A 27,286-nucleotide genomic window follows, 5' to 3' on the forward strand; every position below is an offset into this window, starting at 1 on the left:
GTGATTTTTAAAAAAATGATCCATATTTACTTAATAATTCATTCTTTTCTCATTCATTTGAAGGCACTTTTATCATGTACTAAAGTCACATGTATAGAGATTGTTTTTGGATTTTCTGGACCGTTTTATTAATCAATGTATGTATTTTTGTATCCGAACCAAGATGGTTAACATTTTACTATTATAGCTTTTTAACATTTCCATAATTAATAGTATAATCCCACTGATTACTTTTAACCCAAGGACAAAGTATTTTTCTTTATTTATTCAAGACTTCTCATATGTTGTTTAGAAAGTTTTGAAACTTTCATTACATAGATCCTTGCACATCTTAAGTTTATTCCTAGATGAAGTGTGTGTGTGTGTGTGTGTGTGTGTGTGTGTGTGTGTACCTTTTCTAACTGGTAATAGCTACTAGATTTGAAAACAGTCTTGCTTTTTGAGTAGCTGGTTTATAACTGGCTAAAGCCAGTATCAGAGGTGAATTCATAGTCTTTAATGTTTTTATTATAGAACAAAAAATACTAAAAAATAATGGATGAATTATTCAACTCACAAAATCAAATAATAGAACAAACCAAAGGAGACCATTTCTTTTATTTATATAAAAGACATGAGTTCATTACAAAGTAGAAAAATGATATTAGTGAATATGTTTAAGGACTAGTCTTGGAAATAGGAAATAGGCAAGGCCAACCAGACCAACCAGAGAAAAACAGGAAATATAAATAAAATTTAGAAATGAGACTCTAACCACAGATCTGGAGTTGACAAAAAGATTTCCGTGTTCAACTCTGATAATACATTTGGAAATCTTGAAAGAAATGTATTTTTTCTAAGAAAATAGGAACTACCAAAATTGGCTAAAAAAAGAAATTGGAAACCTGAAAAGTTCAGTGGAAGAAATTAGAAGATTGAGGAAACATCTCCTGAAAACATGCTGGATCCACATAGTTTTGTGGGTGAGTTCATTAAACCCTTTAAGGAACAGATCGTTCCAAGCTCTGTATTCATAGCACAAAGGTTATTTACAGCATAAATGTAATGTTTCTTTCAAGTTCTCTCTCACCTTTATGCATTCAGCTCTGTTAATTTCTTAGAAGACTAGGATTTGGGGTGGAAGTCATCTTAGAGGGGATGAAGTTTCCCTGGACAACATCCCAGCCAGATGGTTCTCCATCCTCCTTGTGAAGACTTCTGGGGATGGAGATCTGTCATGTTACACTTGGTCCCTTTCATTGTTCAGGCATTGTTACCCTTCCTTGTATCAGCTTAAATCTGCCTAGATTTTGGACCTGTTCATCCCTGTTCTGGAGCTATGCAGCACATAGATTGTTTTATACAAGAGCTCTTTATATATTTGAAGACAGTTATGTCCTCCTTGTGGTGTGTTTTATTCCAGGCTAAATATACCTATTTCCATCAACTAGCCTTTATGTTCCTTCAGTAAACATCTGTTGAGCACCAGCAAGGTGCCAGCGGGGCAGTAGGCATGGTCATCACCTCACAGATCATGAGCCCCTTCATCCATGTCCAGTTAACCTGTGGCACCTGGCAGTGGTAGTCAGGCAGCATGCGGCTGCCCTCTCCTTGTTCACACACCGTGCTCTGTAATATAGCTTAAGACTGAATGAAGTTTAGCAGACTCTTGCCAGCTCCTTTTACACATGAGCTGCCCCTGCCACTCTGATTTTATCTAGCTGATGATTTAGAACCTTCACAGTACTTGTTCTCTGCTAGCTTTCTGTTTATTTGGATATTTGTTCTTTAAGCATGTTGATTCTGTTAGCCTATGCGCCCCCAGTATTGATGCTAACTCTAGTTCTCATGAGCAGCTTTGCAGTCTTCGTTCAAGTAATTAATAAAAATGTTGGTGTAAAGGAGAAATATGAAGTCCTGGGATTTACCAGAGAGACCAGGTCATTAATGTAAAAATACTGGTTGATCACCTACTACGTGCCAAGGAGTTGGTGATTCACTGATGAGCCAAACCTCTGTAGTTCTTTCCACAAGCAGTTATGGTCTAGTGCTATGAGACAGGCAAGAATAACTAAATATAGATGAATTATGAACTCTGATGAAACCCACTGAAGAAAGAACATGGGATGCCCTGAAAGCATAACAGCATGACCTAGTTTGGGACATCAAGAAATGATAGTTGAGCTGGGGCATAAAGATGGGAGAGGAGAGACATCAGCCAACCGTCCACTCAGTAGTAGATTTAGTAGTCCTGCTGGACATGGAGAGGTCTTCAAAATAGGTAACATGTCTAGTTCCCCCTCTTAGGTAACTCACAGTCTTGTATGGAGTTATGCTGAATGTGCCTGGAATAAACAAAAGCATAAGCTGTGTGATGGATAGTTGGTTGTTTCCAGCTTGGGCTATTATGAATAAAGCAGATGTAGGCATTCATGTACAGAAAAAAAAAAAAAGGCATAACCTGTGTTACTGGCATAGGTGCTGTCATCTCAGATTGTTGTCAGCCATTCTGGTTCAAACTATTCTCATTTTTTCCAGTAAAGTCATCCAAATATTCTTGGAGTTCCAGCGTTTTGATGTTGAGACTTTATAACACCAACTCCTCCTTGCACCTGGAGGTTGCCCGTGAATCTCTTGTCAGATAATGTGTCCTGATTTTATATGGAAAGTATGGTCACTGTGCTTGCTGTAGGGCAGAAAGAAATATGAAAGGTGATGTAATGGTGATTAGTTTGGCCCAGATTTTCTGGAACAAGCCTGATTTTAAACAGATAAATGTCTGCTTGTTTTTAAAATGTGGTCACTTAAGAGAATAGTGTAAGTTCTGAAAGCTGGGCAGTGAGAGAGATCAGAGGGCGCTGGTTAATTGGGGAGACTCTCTAGGGGGAGAGTGAGTGGTTCTGGAGGAGGGGGCAGAGAGGGGGAGGATGTGGTGTCTTGGAACTGCTCCGCTCTTGGTCCCACTAGCCGCACGTCTCTAAGGTATCTATCATGTTCACCTAATGGTGTATGGTGAGCGTTATTTAAAAGGACAAAATTAGGAGGATAAATCTGATGTAGGACACAACCTGTAGACAAATAGAAACAGAGCTTTGCAGCAGGGAAATAACTGAGAATTGGTTGTATTGGCATTTAGCCCTGGCTGCAGGATATTTCTTTTCAGCTTTAAAAATAAGTACTATCTCTTTAGAGAGGGAGCACTGTCCCCAGTACACAGACTACAGGCATATTTAGAGAAGTAGGCGCTCTGTGGCCTAGGCGTGGGGTGAGGGCAGGGGCATCAGTGGCCTGAGCCCTGAGTGGTGTCAGGGATCTTTGCCTGGGTGAGTCACGCGGGTCTGGTGACCCAGCTGGGGAGCAGAGCTGAGGACTCTGACGCTGCTGTGGCCTGCATTTGTGGTTTGCATGTCTACTCTGGGGGCAGACCCTGCCAGGGGGAGCAAAATCAGCTCCAAAGAAGCTGAGGGCCAAGGCAGTGCTGGTTTTTTCCACTTCTCCCTGTCCAGCAAAAAGAAGGGAAAAACACCAACCTTGGAAATGGGGCCCCGGCCCTGGACCCAGCTGAGAGGCTCTTGACAGAAAACGGCTTTGGAATAAACACTGCTCTCACGCTTCCCTCCTGCCACTGCGAGTGTTGATGGGCTCTGGACCCCAGACATGCCCCTTCCTTCTGGGCTGCAGACTGGCCTGCCTCCCCTTGGGATCTGGAGCGGGAATTCCCTGTCCTGCTCGGGCTACAGTGGGCCCCAGTGTCGGTGAAACAGCTACCGTGGGAAGGTGCCGGGTGAGAGGCAGAAAGTGTTTCCAGAATTCCCAGAGGCTAGGGTCTCCCGGAGAAGGTGAGAGTGGTGGCAGTAGAAAGAGTGAAGCTTTTCTAGGCTAGAGTGGATTCTTAGGGGCACAAGAAGTTTACAGACCCTTTAGTACCCAACCTGAAGCTGACCCTTTTTGCAACACAAAGTATGAACCAGACCATCGTTTCAGCAGTCCTCTTCCCTGAAGGCACCCCAGAGGCACCGTTCTTGCCTGCAAATTGCTTCTCCCTGCCACTTCCTGACACTCCCCATTCTTAACTCTTCCCTGTTCCTCAGGCCTGGAGTTGTCTGTAGCCGACTTGCTCTAAGCCAGTAAAGACCTAACTTATTAGGGTGACCCCGGTGCCTGCCAGCACATCCACTCATGTTTAGCAGCTTCACGGACTGCACCTGGAATTCTCTGAGCTGGGTGGTCTGAGCAGTTACCCACACTGAGGCCGTGGCCAAGCCCAGCCTACAGACTCCTCGACGCTGATCCTCTAACAGTGGCATCTATCGAATTTCTTACAGTACTCTGTGATTAGAAAGGAAGACGCATGCCCAGGCATTCTGCAGACTGTTTACCCTCCTCCTTTCACTAGGGATATTCTAGGACGTGGGGAGAAGGGCTATTTGGGCTACAAAGCTCCCAACACAGGAAACCCTCAAGCTTCTCTTGTAGCCGTCTGGGAAATGGGCTGGTTTTGATTCCTCTTGACCAGCCATGTGTTGGTTAGGCGGAAGCAGGCTCCACTGACCCTGAGCACACAGCTTTGGGGGCTGGGGAGGTATCTTAGCCTTCTAACCAGTGATTATAGCTGAGCCCCAGCCCCCATGGATCCCTGAGGATCATGTACTTTAAAGGGACATTGGCAAGAGGGGGGAAAGGAAAGTTTGGATTTTGTTTTTACTAAATAACTGGGCAACTTTTCCCTCTATTTTTCCAGATGCTTCTTCAGAAAAGAAATGTCTGTGGTTCGGACTGGAAAGTCTAAATCTGCTTTAAATGTGTGTTTTGAACTAGGACTCAAACCCCTTTGGTGTTCCCTGCCCCCAACATGCCACCAGCAGACAACCGTGCCACCACCGTGCCACTAGCACGCGCAGGCTTGTTCACAATGAGGGTCCTGGCATTTGTTTCTGCTTTCCTTCCTGTGTCCCCTGGGGCCCTATGAGGGTCCTGGCATTTGTTTCTGCTCTCTTTCCTGTGTCTCCTGGGACCCTGCCCTAAAATCCCTGAACAACAGCTTGTGCAAGAGCTGCACTGCATGCAACTCAGTTGGCAGGAGCAGTGAATCAGGCAGAAGTGGCTGTGGAGCACTGCCCAGATGACACTAGGATGTTTGTGGAGGGAGATAGGAGGAGGAGAAGGAGTCCCAGGGCTCCTCCCAGGCTGTGCTCCCACTGCCATGGCCTGGGATACATCTCCGCTCACCTCTCCTTGAGCCCATTCCAGGGTGGGGACCCCGAGGGGCTGCCTCAAGGCTGGCAGAGCTACTGGGAACCATCTCCTGCCTAGTCAAACTTGAGTGGCTGGTTCTCACCTACCCAGCTCTATCTGCCACCCCACCCCAGCTCCCTGGGGGCTGCCGCTGTATTGGGAGGTGGCCCCCGGAGTCCTGCTCAGCTCACAGCAGCAGTACCACCATGGGGCTCCCCCCATCCTCCACGCGCTCCTTCAGTCCTCCGTCCACGCCTCTTCTGCGGCACTGACCGTACGTGCTCTGGTCGATTGCATGCCCCTGTCATCCCGCAGGTGGGGACCCACTCCAGGGTAGAGTACCGGTTATCTTCATCTTATTTCCTGGTGTGGAGAGAAGACCTGTGTGGCAGGGGTACAGCGGGCAAGGATGGAGTGGGGAGAGAAATAGGCAGGGGCCAGGGCACACAGGGCCTTGTAAGCCATGGTAATTGGGTTTTATTCTTAGTACAGTGAGAAACCATTGGAAATTTTCAAAATAGAGGAGTGACTTTGGTCTGATTTACATGTTTTCAAACTTTTATTTCTTGATTTTAATACCTAACATAAAGCTATTGTACCAAAGGCAGTGTAGTATTTGGCAAAGGGGTAAACATACAGATAATTGAAACAGTTCAAAAATAGATCCACATATGTATGACTCACTGATTTTTTTTTTATTGTGTAAAATATACATAGCAGAAAATCGACCATTTTAACCATGTTTAAGTGTACATACAGTTCAGTGGTATTAAATATATTCAAATGGTGTGCAACTAACACCACCACCCATTTCCCAAACTTTTTCCATCTTACAAAATGGAAATTCTGTACGTATTAAACACTAACTCCGGGCTTCCCTGGTGGCGCAGTGGTTGAGAATCCGCCTGCCGATGCAGGAGACACGGGTTCGTGCCCTGGTCCGGGAAGATCCCACATGCCGCGGAGCAACTAGGCCCGTGAGCCATGGCCGCTGGGCCTGCGCGTCCGGAGCCTGTGCTCCACAGAGGGAGAGGCCACAACAGTGAGAGGCCCGCATACCGGAAAAAAAAAAAACCAAATAAACACTAACTCCGCATTTCACGCCTCCTCCCAGCCCTGGCAACTACCATTCTATTTTCTGTCTCCATGAATTTCATCACACTAGGTCCTCATCTAAGTGTTTGTCCTTTTGTGACTGGCTTATTTCACTCAGCTTAATGTCCTCCAGGTTCATCCATGTTGTAGCATGTGTCACGATTTCCTTCCTTTTTAAGGCTGAATAATATTTCATTTTATGTATATATCACATTTTGTTTATCCAGGCATCCATTGATGGACACTTGGATTGCTTCCGCCTCTTGATTATGTGAACAGTGCTGCCGTGAACATGGGTGTACAAATATCTGTTCATGTCCCTCCTTTCAGTTCTTTTGGGTTTATACCCAGAAGTGGAATTGCTGAATTGTATGGTAATTCTGTTTTTAATTTTGGGGGGGACCACCATACTGTTTTCCATAGCAGCTATACCATTCTATATTCTCACCACCAGTACACAGGAATTCCAGGTTCTCCACATCTTTGCTTATTTTCTGTTTTGTTGTTGTTGTTATGATAACCACCCTTAAAATGAGTTTTTATTAAAAGAAAATGAAAACTTATTAATCTGTGGGGACAGATAGAATGAGAGAGAGACAACAGCTGATGAGCCATGTCAAGGAATTGATGGATGATGGAAAATGAATAGATGATCGGCTGACGGGTTTTAGCTTTCTGTGTTGTGCTGTGCCTGTGGCTAGGGAGTGGGAAATAAGAAAAAGTAAGCCTGCCTGTGCCAAAACAATTCCTAAAGAGGCTGAGAAGTGGGAGGCGTCATGTATTTTGAAAGCCTGGGTTGTGGAGTGAAGCTGAAAACTGGAGGATTGGTTAAAAATGTAATAAGGAGCAGTTAGGGTCCCCAATCCCCTTCCACACTCCATGTGCTGGGCCACTGCTCCTCCCCTCCACCTGAAAGATCGAAGGTTCTCTGAGGAGAAACTGAACTTGACCAACTCTCAACTCCTGGGCACAAGGCACAGCTGCAGGCAGGGTGAGGTGTTGTACTCGAAAGGGCAAGGGGCTAAGTGAAAGTCACCGTATGAGATGAGACCCCTCAAGGCCTTCCCTCAGTCAGAGTCCCAAATACTGGTAGACAGACTTAATTACTATGTCCAAACCACCACCACCTAAGCAGGGAATCAGAAGATTTTCTCTTTGTGAAAACTGATCATCTCAAGAAACAAGATCCACAGATATGGATAGTTGAGAGTTTTTACCCATTCACACTACTGGGAGATCCAACAAATTGATAAGGCCCCACTTGTGTGCACAGAGATTTTAATTTCTTCACCCACATGCGTGAAGAGTCAGTGAAGGACCATCAGCTGTTCAAGGGAAGCCTCTGTTATGAAAGAGACAAAAAGAACCAGAAAAGGAACCAAGTAGGAACAGAAGACTACAGAAGACTGTGAAGACATTTCATTTCACCACAGAGATAAGATGTTACTTCCATTAAACAAGAACAGGAGATTATTCAAAGAAGTTTTGAAAAACTGAGAAAGAAGATTTTTTTAAAAATTAATGATAGCTAAAATATTAACTTCAATAGACTGGCTGGAAGATAAAGTCAAGGAAATCTCCCAGGGAGAACAAAAAGAGGAGGAAAATACATTTAAAAAGAAAAGAAATGTAAAGGGTCAGTCTAGTAGGGCTAATATCCAACTCGGGAATTCTGTAAAGAGAACATAGTAAAAAACAGTAGAGAGAGAATTGTCAAAACACAAAAATCCCTCAAAATTGAAAGATATGCATTCCCAATAATGAAAAGACCAATTACCAAGGGTCCAATACAATGAGCGAACTAAGACCCACACCAAAGCAAATCGTCATGGAATTCTAGACTGTCAGGGATAAAGAGAAGATTCTAAAAGTTTGGAATAAAAACACACACGCATGCACACGCAAACCACACACCACACACCACACACCAGGTCATAGAGGAAGGACTGCATTGGCGTTATACCTCTCACAGCAACACTGGACACCAGAATCATTGCCTGCAAATGCCATGAAGCAATACGTTCAAAATTCTGAAGAGAAAAAGATTTTCTGCTCTAATTCCTTTCCTAGATAAACTGTAAGTTGAGTATAAAGTAGAATATTGACACTTTTGGAAATGCCAGGTTTAAAAATTTAACCTTAAGAAAGGTTAAATTGTCCTTAAGAAACCAGTGGAAGGGGACATGTTTAACCAAAGTGGATGGTTAAAGTGGATGGGTGACTGAAAGTCCCTGGACCACTGTGTGTCAGACCTAGACAGCATCGAGTTTAGATTGGAGGATAATGACAGAAGATTCCAGAAGGACTCTCTCCAAAGAAGAAAAAAATAAAAGCCACTGATGAATTCATTATCTGATGCATTTGACCATTGCTGAGAAGAATTTTATAGTTCTCTTGAGAAGTTGGGTTCTTAAAAAACAAATCAAACCAAAAGTATGGCGGGTATTAACTCTGGGAAAAATGCACTTGTAATATACTATGTAGCTTGGCAATGAGCAAAGTTAAAATGAAGCAAACACTAACACACTGGCTTAGTAAAAATTCAGATGTGGTTATTGTGGGGGGGTGGGGGGAAGGGTTTATGTGGGGGAAGATTTGAGAGCTGAAAGCTCATATTCCATACAGAGATGTTAAGAAATAAAGTCTAAAATTAGAAAGAATAAAATAAGTAGTTGTGTAAGGCTGTTATTTAGAAATACAAGGGAAAAAAATACCAAAAGAAATGGCTAAAAGACTTGAAGGTGATTTCCTGAAGGAAATGGAAATTGGGGGTGGGAGGGGTAGAGCAGAGGCCTGCTTTTTTTTTTTTTTTTTTTTTTTTTAAATGACTTAATGTACCTTTTGACCATGTACCTGTCTTGGTGAGAGTGAAAACAGTTTAAGACAGCATGTTTGGTTGTGTTTTTCAGCCCAGTGGGCAGTCAGACTCTGACGTTGCCCAGGAAGCAGCTTTCGATTCCTTACCTGGCATGGTTCTCTATGCAGATCAGGGTACCTTTGAGCAGCAGGGCCTGGGGAGGACATTCTGCCATAGAGTAGCAAACTCAGACAGCTGCGTTCTACCCTTTGTGCCAGGTATTTTCTGACAGCATCACAGAGACCCCCCTCCTGGCCATACGGATTCAGGCAGTCCACAAGGTCCTGCTGCCAAAGCCCCGCCTGCTCCCCCACCTCCCTCGCAGGCTGCCACCTGGGCAAGTCCAAGCAAAATGCAGGCTTTGTGCGATGACGTGCGTGCGGAGCGGGTGGTCAGCGGCTGCCAGGGGAGCCCATCTAAGCCAAGGGAGCCAAGCTGAGATGTTCTCATGTTGCTGGGACCCTCTGGTCACTTTGGCCCACCTTTGCTTTTAAACAGAATTGCCTCATATTCTTTGAGAGTCCTCATAGGCCAGGACCTTCCCAGTACAATCTGTGGCCAGTTTTTGAGTCTTGTGGCATCTGGGCTGTGCTGTTTGAGGGGTTGTGAGCCATTGCCAAGTGGGCTGTGTGTTATTTGAGGAGGAGCCCTGTCCTCCATCTCTTCTGCCAGTGAAGTATGTCTCTCTCTCCCCAGATCCAACCATGACTGGCCAGAAACTTCAGATTTATTACCCCAGATTTATTTCCTTCCCAAAACTTGCCCATGGCCTTGAAATTCCAGGGCTGCATAAGTCAGTGAGGCAGAAATCAAGGGGATGGTCTCTGTCTCAGAGTTGCATGTGGTATTACAGGAGTGGAATGATGGTGCAGACAAAACTATAGAGTGGATATTTGTGTTTTTTTTTTTTTTTTTTTGTGGTACGCGGGCCTCTCACTGTGTGGCCTCTCCTGTTGCAGAGCACAGGCTCCAGACGCACAGGCTCAGTGGCCATGGCTCACGGGCCCAGCTGCTCTGCGGCATGTGGGATCTTCCCGGACCGGGGCACGAACCCATGTCCCCTGCATCGGCAGGTGGATTCTCAACCACTGCGCCACCAGGGAAGCCCTGGATATTTGTTTTAAAATGTGCTTTGTGATGTTACATAAAATCAATGATCACTTTTCAAAAGGGGTTTGCTCTTTAAATAAAACTAATAAGCCAGTTCAGCTAAGGCAGAAGGTGTTTTCAGTTTAAAGGGTTAGGTTTTTATCTAATTAAGGGTGTGATGCCTCGAAGTTGTCTATAAGAATTCGAGTTGTGGGGCTTCCCTGGTGGCTCTGTGGTTGAGAGTCCGCCTGCCGATGCAGGGGACACGGGTTCGTGCCCCGGTCCGGGAAGATCCCACATGCCGCGGAGCGGCTGGGCCTGTGAGCCATGGCCGCTGAGCCTGTGCCTCCGGAGCCTGCGCTCCGCAACGGGAGAGGCCACGAAAAAAAAAAAGAATTCGAGGTGTGTAAGATGAGGCTCAGCAAGCCCAGAAGTTCATAAAGTAGTGGTATTTCTTAGGGCAGAAATACAGCTTCATGCTGTTAAAGCTGGGAGCTGAATGGATTCTAAGGTAACTTATTATAAGGAATTACTGACTGAAGAAAAGAAGAGACAGAGGATCTAACCTTTTGAATTTGTTAATATACTATTGTACATATGTACTTCCATGGACAAGTTTCTGATCAAATGAGAAACTTGTCCATGGAAGTGGATACTGATATCATCCTATCTTACAGTTGTATAAACTGAGGGTCAGATAAGTAACTTGCCCAAAGTCAGGCAACGGTTGCTTGGTGCAGCCAGCATCCAACACAGGTCTGTCTGATTCCAGATGCCATATACCTTCTTGAATTAGTCAGGACTCTTGTTTGCAAGTGACAAACCAACTCCATGGGTTAAGTGAAAGACATGTATTGTCTCATGTGACTGAGTGGATGCCGGGTCTGCCATAGCTCTGCCAGGCTGTGCCTCCATCTCTTCTCTTCTTCACTGTGTATGTGATGTCTTATTTTGCACATGGCTTCCTTCCCTTAGGTGGAGGCAAGAAAACAGGGGGCAGGGATGGGAAAATATGGCTGTGGACAGACAGCTTCAGGCTTACATCTTCCCAGCTTGGGGTCCCTGTGAAGAGACAGTTTGGTCTCCCTTTATTCTAATTGAAATTGCAGGGAAGAGCTCTGATTGGCTGACGTGGATCATGCTCATTTTGGAAGTCTGAGCGTTTTGGCCAGGAGGCGGCTGCCTAATGCATCTCACCAGACTCACCTGTGGTGGGGGCAGAGAGGTGAGTCTGCTATCTCCAAGGAGTAGCTTACACTGGGAAAGGTAGGCAGGAGATCCTGAGCAAACCAAAAAAACCAAGCCACAGCACTAATTTGTTAAACTTCTATGATACCACACGCCTCTTATTAATATTTTAATATATCTGAGAGTATATCTCAACTTGGCAGTAGAAACTGGAGAGTGAGCTCCCAGGCCCGCTTCACCAGCTGGAGATGCCGTGTCCTTGGACACCATCATGAAAGCCAGAACTCAGGGCTTTGAGTAGAGAGGTTTGCAATAAGGCTGGAATCCCACAGCCATCCCACAAGGACTAGAGTTCAAACAGAAGAACACTTGTTTTTATAGGAAAACTCTGAATTTGGAAAAACTAGAAAAACATCAACGTGAGAGTTTCCCTATTACACTTAGGATTCTATTTCTTTGTTGGACTGCTTCAGAATTCTAGGTGCTTGTGTCATTGAAAAGGAATCGGGGGCTTTCCTGGTGGCACAGTGGCTAAGAATCTGCCTGCCAATGCAGGGAACATGGGTTCGAGCCCTGGTCCGGGAAGATCCCACATGCTGCGGAGTAACTAAGTCCGTGCGCCACAACTACTGAGCCTGCGCTCTACAGCCCATGAGCCACAGCTGCTGAGCCCGTGAGCCACAACTAATGAGACCGCGTGCCACAATTACTGAAGGCTGCACACCTAGAGCCTGTGCCCCGCAACAAGAGAAGCCACTGCAATGAGAAGCCCACGCACTACAACAAAGAGTAGCCCCAGCTCACCGCAACTAGAAAAAGCCCGCGCAGCAACAAGAATACAACACAGCCAAAAATAAAATAAATTAAATAAATAAATTTTTTTAAAAAAGAAAGGGAATCAAAAAGTTGCATGCATTGATAAGGTGAGCTAGATAAAAGGAAATCAAGCTTTTTGTTTGAAACATTCAAAAGGGCCTGAGGTATAACCCAAGACTGCCAAGCTATAGCCTGTCTCGTACTCTCTGTGGGAGAAACAGGATGTTCTCAGTCTTGCAGATGTAGGAATATGGGGTTGTCTATGTCTTGGGCCAGCGGAGAAGAAAATTTGCCATAGAAAGTGAGAGTGCAAAAAACTAAAAATCAAGTTGCCATATAATCCAGCAATCCCACTCCTGGGCATACATCTGGACAAAACACTAATTTGAAAAGATACATGCACCACAATGTTCATAGCAGCATTATTTAAAATACCCAGGACATGGAAACAACCTAAATGTCCATGGACAGATGAATGGATAAAGAAGATGTTGTATATATACACAATGGAGTATTACTCAGCCATAAAAAGAATGAAATAATGACATTTGCATCTACATGGGTGGACTTAGAAGTTATCATACTCAGAGAAGTAAGTCAGAAAGAGAAAGACAAATACCATATGCTATCACTTATATGTGGAATCTAAAATATGACACAAACAAACTTATCTGTGAAACAGAAACACTCACAGACATTAGAGAACAGACTTGTAGCTGCCAAGTGGAAGGAGGGGTGGGAGAGGGACAGATTGGGAGTTTGGGATTAGCAGATGCAAACTGTTTTATATAGAATGGATAAAAAACAAGGTCCTACTGTATAGCACAGGGAACTATATTCAGTATCCTATAATAAACCATAATGGAAAAGAATATGATAAAGAATGTTAAAAAAAGAAAAGAAAATGAGAATGGCTGATCACAGATAGAGACTTTCAGCATCTTTCCCTGATGACCCAGGTGGCATTCTCTGGGCCAGTTTGAGGAATGATTCTCTGCATTCTGCTTTTGTTTTTCATGGAACTTCTTTGGTCCTCGCTGTTTCACAACTTGAACTTAAGGGCAGGGAGCATCCAGCAGTTTAAGCCTCTCACTAATTGCTGTTTTTAGCTGGTATGATCTCTTCCTGATCGGTTCTGTGGGTTCAGTTAAGGCTTTTGACTGTTGGTTAATGGGATTATTCAAAGCCTTAATTAAGTTCCGCCTGTCCAATGGACCGTGTGCCAGTTGCTGACACAGACCCAGGCCTCTAAGCTCGGTCATGCCATACCCATGGCTCACCCTTCACTCTCCACTCTCATAATATACCCATGATGTAAGTTTCATAGGCATTTTCTGTGGTCTGATTTGCTGGGGGTGTTAATGTTTTAATTCTCCTTTCTGTGCATCCATGTCCACTTATTATCTGGGTGAGCTTATACCTGGAGATGGGACAGAGAATTCTTCTTCAACGCATTCCTCAGCATCACTGATTAACTTCCTATTATTTTTCACTTTTTAAATCACCAGCCCTTTCCTAGTCATTTATCATAGGAGAATTTCTTTAGTATAGAAGAAGCTGCCTTGAAACAGAGGAAGAGGTTCAGAGTGATGTGCTACAGACAGGCCTGCAATCATAGGAAGCATGGAGACAGTTGTGTTGCAGAATCAGCTTTGTCCCGCTTGCGGGGGGCGGTGGTGGTGAGGTGGGGCATCTGTCCAGCAGGTTTCCTTAATTTCCCATTCTTTAGGCTCAGCCTTTCCCATCATCGATTCAGTTACTCAACAGGTTTCAAAGAAATACTTATTGAAAACCCCTCCATCTCTTGTTCCCAGCCCCAAGGACTTCTCGGCTCACTGCTCACGTCTTCTTTGTGTATCTTCCCGACTCTCCAGTGTCCTGCCGGGCTGTCTCCTTTCACCCTGGCCTTAGGGTAATCCTGGTTTCACTCGTTTTGGTCTCCCTCCGTCCCCTATGTGGGCAGAGTCTCAGTTTCATGGCCTGCCCAGCTCTGCACTGCAGCTGTGTGGGCTTGCATTGTGCAGACAGGGACAGGCCCACCCAGGAACAAAAGACATGCAGGAGATCATCAAAAACAGCAAAATCACCCCCTTTCTACCACTCACCGAGCTGAGAAAGCAGATGTGTTGCTCTGAGTCTTGTAGGGGTTGTGGAGGCCAGAGAACCTGGCCCTGTTCTGGGCTTATGCTCTGGTAGCCTGTCCTGGGCAAACTGGAATTAACTGCAAGCCCTTCACACACATCAGATAAAAATGAAGGGCTTCCCTGGTGGCGCAGTGGTTGAGAATCCGCCTGCCGATGCAGGGGACACGGGTTCGTGCCCCGGTCCAGGAAGATCCCACATGCCGCTGAGCGGCTGGGCCCGTGAGCCATGGCCGCTGAGCCTGCGTGTCCGGAGCCTTTGCTCTGCAACGGGAGAGGCCACAGCAGTGAGAGGCCCGCGTACTACAGAGAAAAAAAAAAAAAAAATGAAGAGACAGTGCCCTTAAGAATGTTTCACTTTCAATCATTAAGTAGATCTTGAGACAGCACCAGGTTCTGAAAACCTCTCCAGCACGGCCGGCTGGTGTGACATGGCAGCGAGCAGCTGCCCGCCTGCTGCCCAGCTTTCCCCTCACCATCCAACACACACAGAATGAGCCCTCATTCCTTTTAAAGGCCTTTTGAGGCTGTAAAGGCTCTTGGGGACATTTTATGGCACTGGAAAACAGTTTTACTATTTTAAATTATTATAGGGGTTATGGTTACTATATCTTTATTTGTATGACAGATTGTCAGCTATGCCCTTGATTTATTTGATCTCAGGCTTTTGTTCAAAAACACAACCTCCAGTTAAATGTGGTTTACTGTGGCAAAAATATGATTCTCCTTAGAATGACCCTCTTTGGGGCCATTTCCAAAAACTCATTATGGTGACAAGTCAGGGCTGCCCACTCATGTTCACAAGCCTTTTTCCTTGTGGTCACTTGATTTTCCCTTATGGAGGATTAGAAAGTATTAAGGCTGTGGACTGGGGCCCAGGGTAGACTGGAGGGAGAGGAAAGAATCTTCCCCCAGAAGCTAAGTGGGTCACTATTTAGATCCAGACTATTTCAGGAATGGAAGGAGCCTGAGCTATCAAGAGCTGTTTTCTCTTCGATGAAAGGAAGGAATTACAACCTGAAGAGGCTAGGAAGACAAGTCAGACCCAGGACTCAGGCCTGGCTCTTACACTGTCTTTTCTGTTCCACACTGACTTTCCTAGGCTTATCTTGGGCTTGTGCATGGCACCCATCCCTGTCTATCTTAGACCATTGGGGTATTTCTGCTATAACAGAAATACCACAGACAGGGTGGTTTCAACAATAGAAATTTATTTCTCACATGTTTGGAGGCTGGGAAGTCCAAAATCAAAGCACCAGCAGATTCAGTGTCTGGAGAGGTCTGATTCCTGGTTCATAGCCGGTCAGCCTCTCACTGTGTCCTCACATGGTAGAAGGGTGAGGGAGCTCTCTGGGATCTCTTTTGTAAGGGCACTAATCCCATTCATGAGGGTTCCACCCTTCTGACCTAATCACCCCAAGTCCCCATCTCCCAATATAATCACATTAAGGGTTAGGATTTTGACATGAACTTTGGAGAGACACATTCAGTCTATAGCACTGTTCTCCTGTTATTCCAAGGAAACAGCCCAAGACTTGCTTATGGGATGGCCATGACTTTTGTGAGTTCTTTGGCTTTTTTCCCAAAGTGGGGAGCAGATATTGCTTTAACCTAGAGGAGGCTTAGGGTCTATTAGAGATAGACCCTTATTAATGCTTTGGATTCTATAATATTTATGTCACCAAAAAAATGAATTTACAGTGAGGCACAGAGAGACAGTCACTCAACTTGGAGACCAAAATTGTGGTCCCAGATCTGCCGCTTTATCGCTGGCAAATCATCCACTTCTTCGGACCTCTATCCTTTGCTCTCTGGGTTTAATAATATGATTGGCGTTGCATGCTGTCACAGACACTTTTGGTACCCCACCCAGATCCCCTGCACCAGGCTGCTACACCCATTCCCAGCTGCTCTGATTGTTGACTAAGACCTGGGTTCCTGAATCCCTGTCTCAGGTTCCGCTTCCAGGGAACCCAACCCATGACACCTCCCTTGTAGTGTTGCAGGAATCAAATAAGATTCTATATGTGGAAGACCTCTGAAAACTAAAGTATCACTGGGTTTTTACTGTGGTCTTAGACTGGGCTATAAAAATCCCCCGTCTGTGGCTTTTTGGTGGAAGGCCCGTGATGAAGGCAGATAAGGCGTCCAGGGAAGGCAGGGCTGCTGTCACACAGCCACGGGTGTGAGTCCAGACTTCTCTTCTTTCCCCACCCAGGAGCCCAGGATAGTGGGCCAGCAATAAGAATGAGATTACTTGAAGTTGAGTAATTTTTAGGTAACATTAGGTAGTGGTTGAACAAGTTTTTCCATATTGGGTGGATAAGAATTGGAGCTGAAAATCATTCAGACCTTGGAACCGAAAAAGGTCATAGAAATTCCTGCCTTTGCTTCAGATGCAGGGTGTACAAAAGTCCATTGCAAACCACAGCTTTCTACGTGGTACCAATTTCAGCATGTTTAAATATCCCTGGATATTTATTTTAATATATAAGGGTGTTGCAGAGGTGGATCTGTTGGTGTGGGGTGGAGGGGAATGTATATGTATGTAGAAAATGAGAGGGACTTCCCTGGTGGTGCAGTGGTTAAGAACCCACCCTCCAACACAGGGGACTTGGGTTCGAACCCTGGTCAGGGAACTAGATCTCACATGCATGCTGCAACTAAGGAGCACACATGCCGCAACTAAGACCTGGTGCAACCAGGATAAATTAAATAAATAAAAATTGAAAATGAGAGGAAAATGGAAAGGGAAAGAGGGATCTGTGTCCCTGAGGTCTGGAGCACTTGTAATGTCCCCAGTTAAACATTAACGCCTCAGGCCCTGGTGGCCACAGAGTTGGCACCACTGCAGGGGGCCAGAGTACTTGCTCGTGGAATGCTAAGGACACCTTTGGTGGAGTTAATAATTCATCTCCTCCCAGTCCCAGGGTTCTACACTGCCTTTCTCTGATGCTGACAGAAGGCCACCTGATCATCTGGAGGTGAGGCTGGCTCTGCCTGACAGGATGGAGGAGAAGATGATGATTTGCAGATTCACTATATGACCAGACTCCCAAGGGACTTCCTTCTGTAGGAAAGAGTTTCTTTCCTTAGTTGTCTCCTGAAAATATGCTTTCACAGAGAAAAGGAATGCTTTAACGGAGTGATTTTCTGATATTCCTTGGCATGAACCTTTGTGCCAAGATAGTGCCACAAGGTGATGTGTTTTATATGGATATGTGGCATTTGCTACCTTCAAACATGAATAATGTTTTTTTGTGTACCACTTTTATTTCCATTTCTAGATTTAAGTACCCTGAGGGGCTCCACAGATTAATGAATGGTTGTGTTCTACATTCATTTTATAGGCACACGAATATAAAAGGAACACATATTTTCATTTAAAATTTTTTCTGTTTTACAAAGGTCAGGGGTGTTATTTGCAGGAGTATCAGAAAATGATAGTTAAGTAAAAGGAAAAGAGAGACCTAGAGGCAATCGCTATTAGCACTTTGTTTCATATTATAATAGGCATTATAATATGTATGTAGTCCCCTTCAACAGCATCGCCCTGAGATAGGATATGTGCTTGGTGAGGCTGCAGTGGCCAGGCATGACGGCACAGCCACCTCCCCTCCCCTTTCTCCCACGTGCTGATAAAGCATCCTCTCTGACCTTGCTGGGGTGTATAAGGAGGATTATTGCTGTAGGTCACTGAAGGCTTTCTTTGTAAATGTAATTTGGGGTCATCCAGGGAATTTTGGTTTGGCTTCATCTGTATCTATGCTCTCTTGTCTTGGATTGGGTACGTGGATGAAAGCTACTGTTACAACCTATTTGTAACGCCAACAATTTCTTTCTCAGGAGGTTTCTGTGATGTCTTCTGTGCATTTCCAGTGCTAAAATCCCCCAGTTCAGGTGCCAGGCTGTGCATTGACGGGCCAGTCTGAGCCCTGCTCCTCCAAAGATGAGTCCATTCCAAAGGGCCTGTTGAGTTTCAGAGGTTTCAGCACCCTTGGGGAACTTTCTCTGAAACTCAAGGTGATTTCTTAGAATTTCTCTCTCTCTGCCTTTCCCCCTCTTTGGGGAAATATCTTCTCTCTGAACAAGTTGCTGTGAGGCTCAGATATGCTAAGTATTTAGAAAAGTGCTTAACACTTAGCACTCAACAGATGTTAGCTGCTAACTATTTGTAGAGAAAGAGTGGTCTAGGGCAGCACTGCCTGATAGAAGCGTCAAGCAAGGCATGTATGTAGCTGTACCTTTCCTAGTAGCCACATTAAAAAAGTAAAGAGAAACAAGTGAAATTAGTATTAACAATATATTTTATTTAACCCAATATGTCAAAATGACTATCTTTTCAATATGTAATCAGTATTTTTAGATTATCGAGGTAGTTTACATTCTCTTTTCATACTGACTCTTCAAAACCCCACGTATAATTTACATTTACAGTGCAGTTACAGTGCAACTCAGGACCAGCCACAGTTCAAGCACTAAGCTACCATGTGTGACTAGTGGCTGCCATACCGGGCAGCTCAGATCTAGAACCTTGCTACCCGAGGTGAGTTCTAGGGACCAGCAGCCTCAGCATCATCTGAGAGCTTGTCTGAATGGCAGAATCTCAGGCCCACCCCAAACCTATAGAAGCAGAATCTGCATTTTTAACAAGTGATTCATGTTAGAGTAGGAAGCACTGCTCTAGAATTCCCATGCTCAGTCCCCACCCCCTGGGGTTCTGATTTAATTGGTCCAAGGTTGGACCTGGGCACTAGTATTGCTTTAAATCTCCCCCTGGTAATTCTAATCATGCATCGAGGCTTGAGAGACACTTGTGTGGTGGGCTGTGGAGCCAGGATGCCTGACTCGGCTGCTTGCTACCTTCAAGACCTCGAGAAATCTACCAAAACCCTGCGTCTCAATCTCCTCGTCTCCAAAATGGAGATGAAAATAGTAGATGTTGCAGGGGATGTTATGAGGATTAAAAGAGTTAATACATGTAAAGCACCCAGAACAATGCCTGCCACACAGGAAGTACTCCTTATGTACAAGCTCTCACCCTTTCTTCTTTTCCTTGAAGGTCCGGGGTTACCCAGAGCCCCAAGTGACATGGCACAGAAACGGGCAACCCATTGCCGGTGGGGGCCGCTTCCTGCTGGATTGTGGTACCCGGGGGACTTTCAGCCTTGTGATTCATGCTGTCCATGAGGAGGACAAGGGAAAGTATACCTGTGAAGCCACCAATGGTAGTGGTGCCCGCCAGGTGACAGTGGAGTTGACGGTAGAAGGTGAGTCCCAAGAGGTGAAAGCCCTGGGGAGAAATGAGCCACCAGTTTTCCCAAGGCCTTGCAGCTCCTGCCTCAGCCCTCTCTTGGGAGAGGGATGCACAGGAGAAAGCATCCCCATCCCGGAACTCAGGACCTGTTAAGTCTGATGGGGGCAATGTGGTGTCTGGAACAAGGGAGGCATCCCAGGAGACAATGTCAGACTACGCATCACCTCCCTTTCTGCTCCAGCCTTCCCCTCGCTTCCCCCCACGCTGAGACTGATACCAGACTCCTCATCATGGCCTTACAAAGTACATCCCGCTCCTGCCTGGCTCTCCAGACCCGTCTCCTACCACTCCTCACCCTACTCGCTCCACTGTGGTCACACTGGCCCTCTGCTTGTCCTTGAGCAAAGCCTCAGGGCCTTCACCCGGCTGTTCCCTGTGCAAAGAAGGGTTCTTTCTGCAGCCCGGCCCCTGACTAGGCCCCTCACTTCCTTCAGGTCTCTGCTCAGACGTCCCCTCCTTAGAGAACCCTCTCTGACCACCCCATCCCCTGAACTCTCCATCCTCTCACTCCACCTGAACTTTTTCTTCTAGGACTGTCACTGCCTCCCTTTTGATTATCTCCCCCAAGCCCCACCTCTAACTGGTAGCTCTAGGAGAAGAAGGCCTTTATCTTGTTTACTGCTGTATCTCCAGCATCTAGAAGACTTCCTGGCACATGCTAGATACTGAACTATTTAGAGAATGAGCAATGTTTTATTAGCATCATTATAAAGTAGTACATGCCCATCATAAAAAATTTTGTAAAACTCAGAAAAATATATAGGAGATAAACATACAAGTGTGTTAACACTGATTCCTTATTTTGCCTTTTTTTCCCTTTGTACGTAAATAAAATTCTATTAAGTTTATTAACTTTAAAAATTCCAGGAAAACATTTGACCATAAGTAAAACTGTTCCTTTTGCTTCCGGTGTATCTCCCACATGCTGAAGGCACTCCACTGGTGAGAACATTTCCAGTTCAGGCCACTGGCTGCTGCTTAAAGCCCTGATGTCTAAAAGGACATGTGGGTTCGTCAGACCCTCAGAAATATGGCAAGGTTCCCTCCACCCTTCCAGGTCTTTCTAAGGGCTTATAAACCAGAGGGTCAGACTCATTTCTCCTCTCTCAGAAAACAGTCCTCCCAACCTGGTTTTCAGGGGACATTGTGTGCCAGAGAAGGTTCCAGAAGGGGGCGAGGTGTACCTTGGCCAGTGTTTTTCCTGTTTGCTTGCATCATGAAAGGACGGACAGGCTGTTTCACAGAATAGAATATGCATAGTTTGGATGCTTTCCCCAAATTCTTTAACTGAGTGACTCTTTCCTTTTAATGGCCTTCAAGTACCTGTGGGCTGGGGCATTCCACATGGAAGGTGGCCCCTGGTCACTCTCTGAATGACCCTCATCTCGGCCAGTTCTGATGCTGTGTTTTCCTCTACAGTATACACTTTTCAATGCCCAAACTTTGAGTTGAGGCCCACAAATAAAAACTACATTATCCCCTTGTATTAGTCAGCCTGGGCTGCCATAACAAAATACCACAGACTGCATGGCTTAAATAATAGAAATTAATTTTCTCACAGTTCTGGAATCTGGAAGTTCAAGATCAGTCCAGCAGGATTTGGTTTCTGGTGAAGGCTCTCTTCCTGGCTTGCAGATAGCCACCTTCTGCCTGTGTCCTCACATGGTGGAGAGAGGGAACTCTCGTGTCTCTTCTTCTTCTTCTAAGGGCCCCACCCTTAAGGCCTCACTGAACCTTTGTCACCTCCTCACAGGCCCTGTCTTCAAATACAGTGACACTGTGTAGGGTGAGGGCTTCAACATATGAATTTGGGTGGGGACACAAAAATGTAGTCTGTAACACCCCTTTTCTGATTTTCTATTTGGAGCTGGGGAAACGGGGAATCAGAGGTTCAAGGTTCTGGTCCCAACTTTTGCCGGTCAGTGTGCGACTTTAAACTCTGGATCTCTGTTTCTGTAGAATAAAGGGTTTGAATTCAGTGGTCTCTACAACCTGGGCTAGCCCTTGTTTTCTATGATCCATTGTAAAGGAATGGAGTGGGTTAGGAGTACGGGGGAGCTATATAAAACCCAGGTCGTATGAAACCTTTTTTTTTTTTTTTTTTTTAAGTTCCCATCAGTGAGGACATTAGATCTGATGTCTCAACTAAGCAGGAAAATTTTTATTAGGTCATGGTACTCAGGGCAGAGGAAAAGAAAGAAGGCAAGAGAACTATAGCAAATGAGAGAAGTCTAAGGCTTTTAACCCTGCGCCCTCCTCTTTGGTTTCAATTTGAGGAGATCATCGAAGATGTTTTATGCCTTCTGACCCTAGGAGGTAGAGAATGACCTAAAGGCTGCAGTTCCTTTAAATGTGAATGGCCCTGTATACTTTCTGCTTCTGCATCAAAGGCCAGTTTCAGCCCATGTGTGGTTTGGGACCACCCCATAGACCATAGCCCTGGAAGGATCCACTCTGGTCCCTTATGCCGTGGATAAGTTGTTGACGGTGCCAGGCTAGCCCCAAACCCTTACGAAGGGAATCCAGCAGCCCTCCTGCTTTTAGCCAGCTCTCTGTGCTTTGCTTCTTAGTTTTGCTTCTTATTCGGAAAGAGCAGAGCTTCAGGAATTAAGAGTATGACTCATATATGGAGCCTTTTGACTCCCTAATGGTCAAGTTTAGAAGGCAGTGTTATCCAATGGTCTTGGATTTTAGCTCCACTAATTTCTAACTATGGGGAAATTAACCTTTCCGAGCCTTATTTCCTTTTCCGTAAACTGATGCTAATGGCTGCCCCATGGGTTGTGTAAAGATCAGCCCAGCACTGACAAATAGTAGGCACTCAGTAAATGGTAACCTTGTGATGTTCAAACGTGGCATTAATATCCTGAGAAGTACTTGCAGAGGGAAATCCTTGTGTGGAGAATAGAAGAGAAAGCTTTCTCCTCTGATTTCCTTTGGTAACCAGGGCCAAGAAGCTTGCACTATCCTCCTTGAGAACAAGCATCTTCATGACAGGACCATTCATGACCTTGTGCAGCCCTAGTCTGAGCCCTGGAAAGGCTTTGTGTAGCCAGCCCTGAGACTCATCTACCTCCAGAGGACTGGTCACAGAGGCTCGGTGCAGAGCAGGGAAGAGACGTGGTGCCTGCTTTCTGGGAGCTTTCTGTATAATGTAGGGGCCACAGCCTGTTCTCTAGCCCCACACTGTCCAGAGAAATAAATTGACCCTTGAACTATATGAGTTTGAACCTCGCAGGTTCACTTAGATGGGGATTTTTTAAAATACTAAATACCACGGTATTACACAGTCTGAGGTTGGTTGAATCTGCAGTGTGGAACCGCAGACACAGAGGAACGGCGAACATGCAGAGGGCTGACTCTAAGTTATACATGGATTTTCAACTGCAGGGAGGGTGGGCATCCCTGACCCCCTCATTGTTAAAGGGTCAACTGTATCATGTGAGCCACATGTGTCATCTCAAGTTTTCTAGTAGCCACATTTTTTTAAAGTTGAAATCGATTTTAATAAAGTACTTTAACTTAACCCAATATATCCAAGATACTATCATTTCAACATATAAAAATTATTTCTGAGATATTTTACATTCTTCAACATTTGCAGCGTATTTTACATGGTAACACACCTCAATTCAGACCAGCCGTATTTCGAGAGCTCAATAACTATAGGTGACTAATGCCTACTGTACTGGACAAGCACAGCTCTAGAAGCTTGAATAGGGATAAACAAGGCTTACACGGAGAAAAAAGAGAAGCCCACGTGTAGGAACAAGGTGGCAGGTTGTCCTGGGCAATCACATCCACAGAGTGAACCTAGGGCGTGGGGTGGAGTGAGGTGCGGGGCTGATATTGAGAGATATACCCCAGACGTGGTGGTCTGACTTTGAGAAGGCCCTTTGTGTTTCAGGGACCAGGGAGGCACTTAAGTCATTTCAAGTAATAGAGGGTTCATTTTAAGGCCATGAGCTCAGGAACCCGGGGAAAGCCAAACTGGAGGCCCAGAGGTGATCCAGGCCTCAGGACGGCTCATACTCACCTTATAGGCTTGTTTAATGCAAATGCAAGGGCACCCAAATCACCTGGGGGAATCTCGTTAAAATGCAGATTCTGGTTCTGTAGGCCTGGAGTAGGGCCCAAGTGTCTGCACTTCTAACCAGCCCCTGGGTGATGCCCGTGCTGCTGGTCCACAGGTCACACTTTGAGTAGCAAGGAAGGATTCAGTTACAGATGTGATATATTTTTCCTAGTACAAATGATTCTCAAATGTGAGCATTTGGGCAAGTGGTTGCCCTTTTGCAGACCCATGGTCACAGCAAGTGTCCTTAGGGTGACCATTTATCCCAGCATGCTTGTTCTACCAATGTAATTATAAGTAGAGCCTCCTTTGACTTTCAGAAGAGTCCCAGTTTGGATAATAAATTGCATGGTTACCCTAGTCGTGATCAACATGTCTCGTGCACTGGGCAGTGAGTAAAGCTTTAAAGATGATGTTGAGAAATAAGGGCTTATTCTAGGGGAAGAGGAGTAGCAAGAGAGAGGAGAGCGATAGTTTCAGAGGAAGTGGATAAAGTTTATTTTCATCTCTGAAAAATAAATTCCAAGACATTAACGACTCCGCCTAAGAGTGCAATGAACAACTGAAAAAATAACTTTAGAGATAGTGAATATGTATTCGCTGGGGAATAGATTCGGCCAGGGGCTCCTTCCTCTTGGGAGTTTTCTTTGAAATGAATAAATGGAGATGGGGGGTAGGCAAAGACCTGTTTCTTCCCTCCTTTCTGGATCCAGCCTTGACCATCACTCTTTCTTCTCTATTAAATACACCATCCTTCATGCAAATTCCTCCTCCTTCACCTCCATTCCTGGGGGATTCTTCCACCAGCTCCCTCCCCTGTAGGTGATAGGTTCTGAGGCTGCCCCTTTTGTCTCTGTTGAAAAGCAGACATGTCCCCTCATCTTGGAATGTCTCACACAAGCAAAGAGTGCATCCCTCTATCCATTGCCTCGTTCACCACTCTTGTTTCACTCTGTGTCAGGCCCAATTCAGACAGGCTTTCTGCCCCCTTGGAGTTTACTTCCAATGGGGAAAGAGAGACTATAAATAGGTAACAAATACCACTTTTGCAGTAGAATTAAGTGCTCCCTGACCATGCGAGAGAAAGAGAGCCGGGTGGCAGGCCACCTAGAATGTGGCGGCAAAAAAAAAGAGAGTGACCCCATGTCATGGGATTTAAGGGAGAAGACTGGCCTTAGTGTCCGCTAGCCAAACTATTCTGGTGCTGCTGGCACCAGCGTTCTCTGGTGATTTTGAATTTGTAGGAAATGCTTCTGCGCCATGTCTTTTGCTACTACACTTTTCCAGGGTCAGACTTCTCAGATCCCTTTTATTTTCACATTGGATTGGATTGATGACATTATATATTTGAACCCATGTCTCTTTACAATGGCTGAGTCAAATTATTGTATTCCTCAAGAACGTCTTTTGTGATTCTCCTTTTGTTTTGTTGTTCTCTTCTTTTGTACTGTCTTCTTTTACCTAAATTTTCTACCTTCTTAAAGACCTGTAATTATATTTCCCATTTGTATTCTTTATCAACTCTTTTCAGTCTGTTATACTCCCTGATGACTCTTCTTTCTATAGGGGCATATGCCCTATTTTTTTTCTTACCCAGTCAGTATTTAAATGTTCTGAGTTCTTGGTCCTTTTCTGTCTCATCAAAGGGAAAAATATAAATATGGTAGAGATAAAGATGATTCTTTTTGCCCCTCCAGTCTCTTTGCTGTGAAACAGTTGTGTGTCAAGACTGCCTCACTTATTTGCTACATGGAAGAGTTAGATGACAAATGACTTGGTCCCATTCTGTTCTGGAAGCATGCCTTCCAAATCTCCTTCTCCCTTCCCTCTGTTGTTTTCACCTTCCAGTTTCACTTTGCCTCTTTTTCCCTCCAAAATACACGCCAGTACCCCTGGCTGGCCCAGCTGCCATCTTTTCTTCCCATCTCTAACTTCTCTACCCATTTCCCGATCTCCACCCCCAGACCTTTCCCAGTTGCTTGTAGTTCTAGCCTCTTCTTCATTCATCAGACTTCATTACATGTGCTAACTTTATGCTGGGATCTAAGAGCAGCAAGACTTGGTTATTGCTCTCAAGAGACTGACTTTCTTGACCTCATATTTCATAGTTATATTTCAATTAAGCAACAACACACAGGAAGTGCTGGCTTTGTGCGGTGCCGTGTGGGAGATGAAATGCTTTGTCAGATCCCTTCTGCAAGAACCTGGTTGGTCAGCTAAGACCTAGACACATTAAAAGCTAAGTAAAAGCACAACCCCAAGGCAGCACAGGTTTATTTGCCAAATGATTGGCACTTCTGTTCCGTAAACTTAGAGGAGGATGAGACATCTGGAGGTTGAAATGGTCTGCGATATCTTCTTGGAGGAGGAGGGACTTGGCTAGCCGGGACAGAGCGAGTGAGAGTTGGATGGCAGATTATGATTCTGATGCTGGGGATGGGAGGAAAGTGGTTAAGAGTTAGGGCCTGGGGTGGAGGGTGGGGTGAGTAGACGGGCAGGAGCAGAGAGTAGTGGGAAATAAAGATGAAGGACAGATTGGGAGGAGACCGTGGGAGGTCTGGAGCACGAGGCGAGGCAGTTTTTAGAGTCATATCCGTTCCAGAGTATGAGTGGACGATTCTGCCCTTAATTGTTGCTTTTCCATTTTCCTACGGCATGTAGCTCTCCAGATGAACTGCTGCCCTTAGCCACAGCTTGAGGGACAGACCTACTATGTGCTTGCTTTGCTTCATGAATCTTTTTAACTTTACCTTTATTTTTCTGAACACATGGGTTTATTACAAGTATTACAATCACAGGTTTTTCATGTGTTCCATTAGTCTTTGATATACCATCACTTTGCATGATCCCCAACAAAAATGGGTTGCTTATTAGTACAATGAATTTCTCCAGAACCATGCTTACAATAACCTTCCCATATGCTGCACTTGCTCACTGGGTGGCTTCTGATCAGACACCTGTACAGTAGCCACAGCCAGATGACTCCTACCACATCAGACCCGCAAGTGGGGAGCGGCTCCGGAGGTAAATTTCTCTTTGTTTCCTTCCTGATAAATTGATACAAAATCAGTCTTTATGACTTAATTACTGTAGTGAACACCTGCTACTTGGCTTGGTGTTTTGGGAGGGAATCACAGTGGAAAATGACTCTTAAGAAATGAGCTGGGATGCCTGTGATCCTTGGCCTCGGAAAGAAGACTCTAAAGAAAACAGCTATTTCCTCTCTGCAGAGGATCTAAATTCCTCTTTAGAGTACTTATTTAAGACAGTTGAGAGATCACTGGCTGCAATTTATTGAACTATTCCCCCCTCCAAAACAAAACTTTGTGTCACTACTCCTTTGAACTCATTGGGTAGGATATATGACTACTTTGTCCATCAATGACCAGGAAGTAATTTGTCTTCTAAGTGGTGGATATTTTATTTCAACCCCCTGAGGAAGAATTGGTTCTTTAATGCATCAGTTTCCTGGGGACCCAAATAGAACTCCTGAA

General features: G+C 45.1%; 1 protein-coding gene across 7 annotated transcripts in view; it reads left to right on the forward strand.

The window, feature by feature from the left end:
* Positions 1-27,286, forward strand: part of MYLK (myosin light chain kinase) — a 281,962-nt gene that overhangs the window by 125,196 nt on the left and 129,480 nt on the right. For all 7 annotated transcript variants that reach the window (XM_067034429.1, XM_059064332.2, XM_067034430.1 and 4 more), the window contains one exon: positions 19,463-19,670. In XM_067034429.1, coding sequence (XP_066890530.1) covers positions 19,463-19,670 — 208 coding nt within the window. The remainder of the gene's footprint in view (positions 1-19,462; positions 19,671-27,286) is intronic.

This window comes from Kogia breviceps, chromosome 5 (genome assembly GCF_026419965.1).
Source record: "Kogia breviceps isolate mKogBre1 chromosome 5, mKogBre1 haplotype 1, whole genome shotgun sequence".
NCBI classification, from domain to species: domain Eukaryota; kingdom Metazoa; phylum Chordata; class Mammalia; order Artiodactyla; family Physeteridae; genus Kogia; species Kogia breviceps.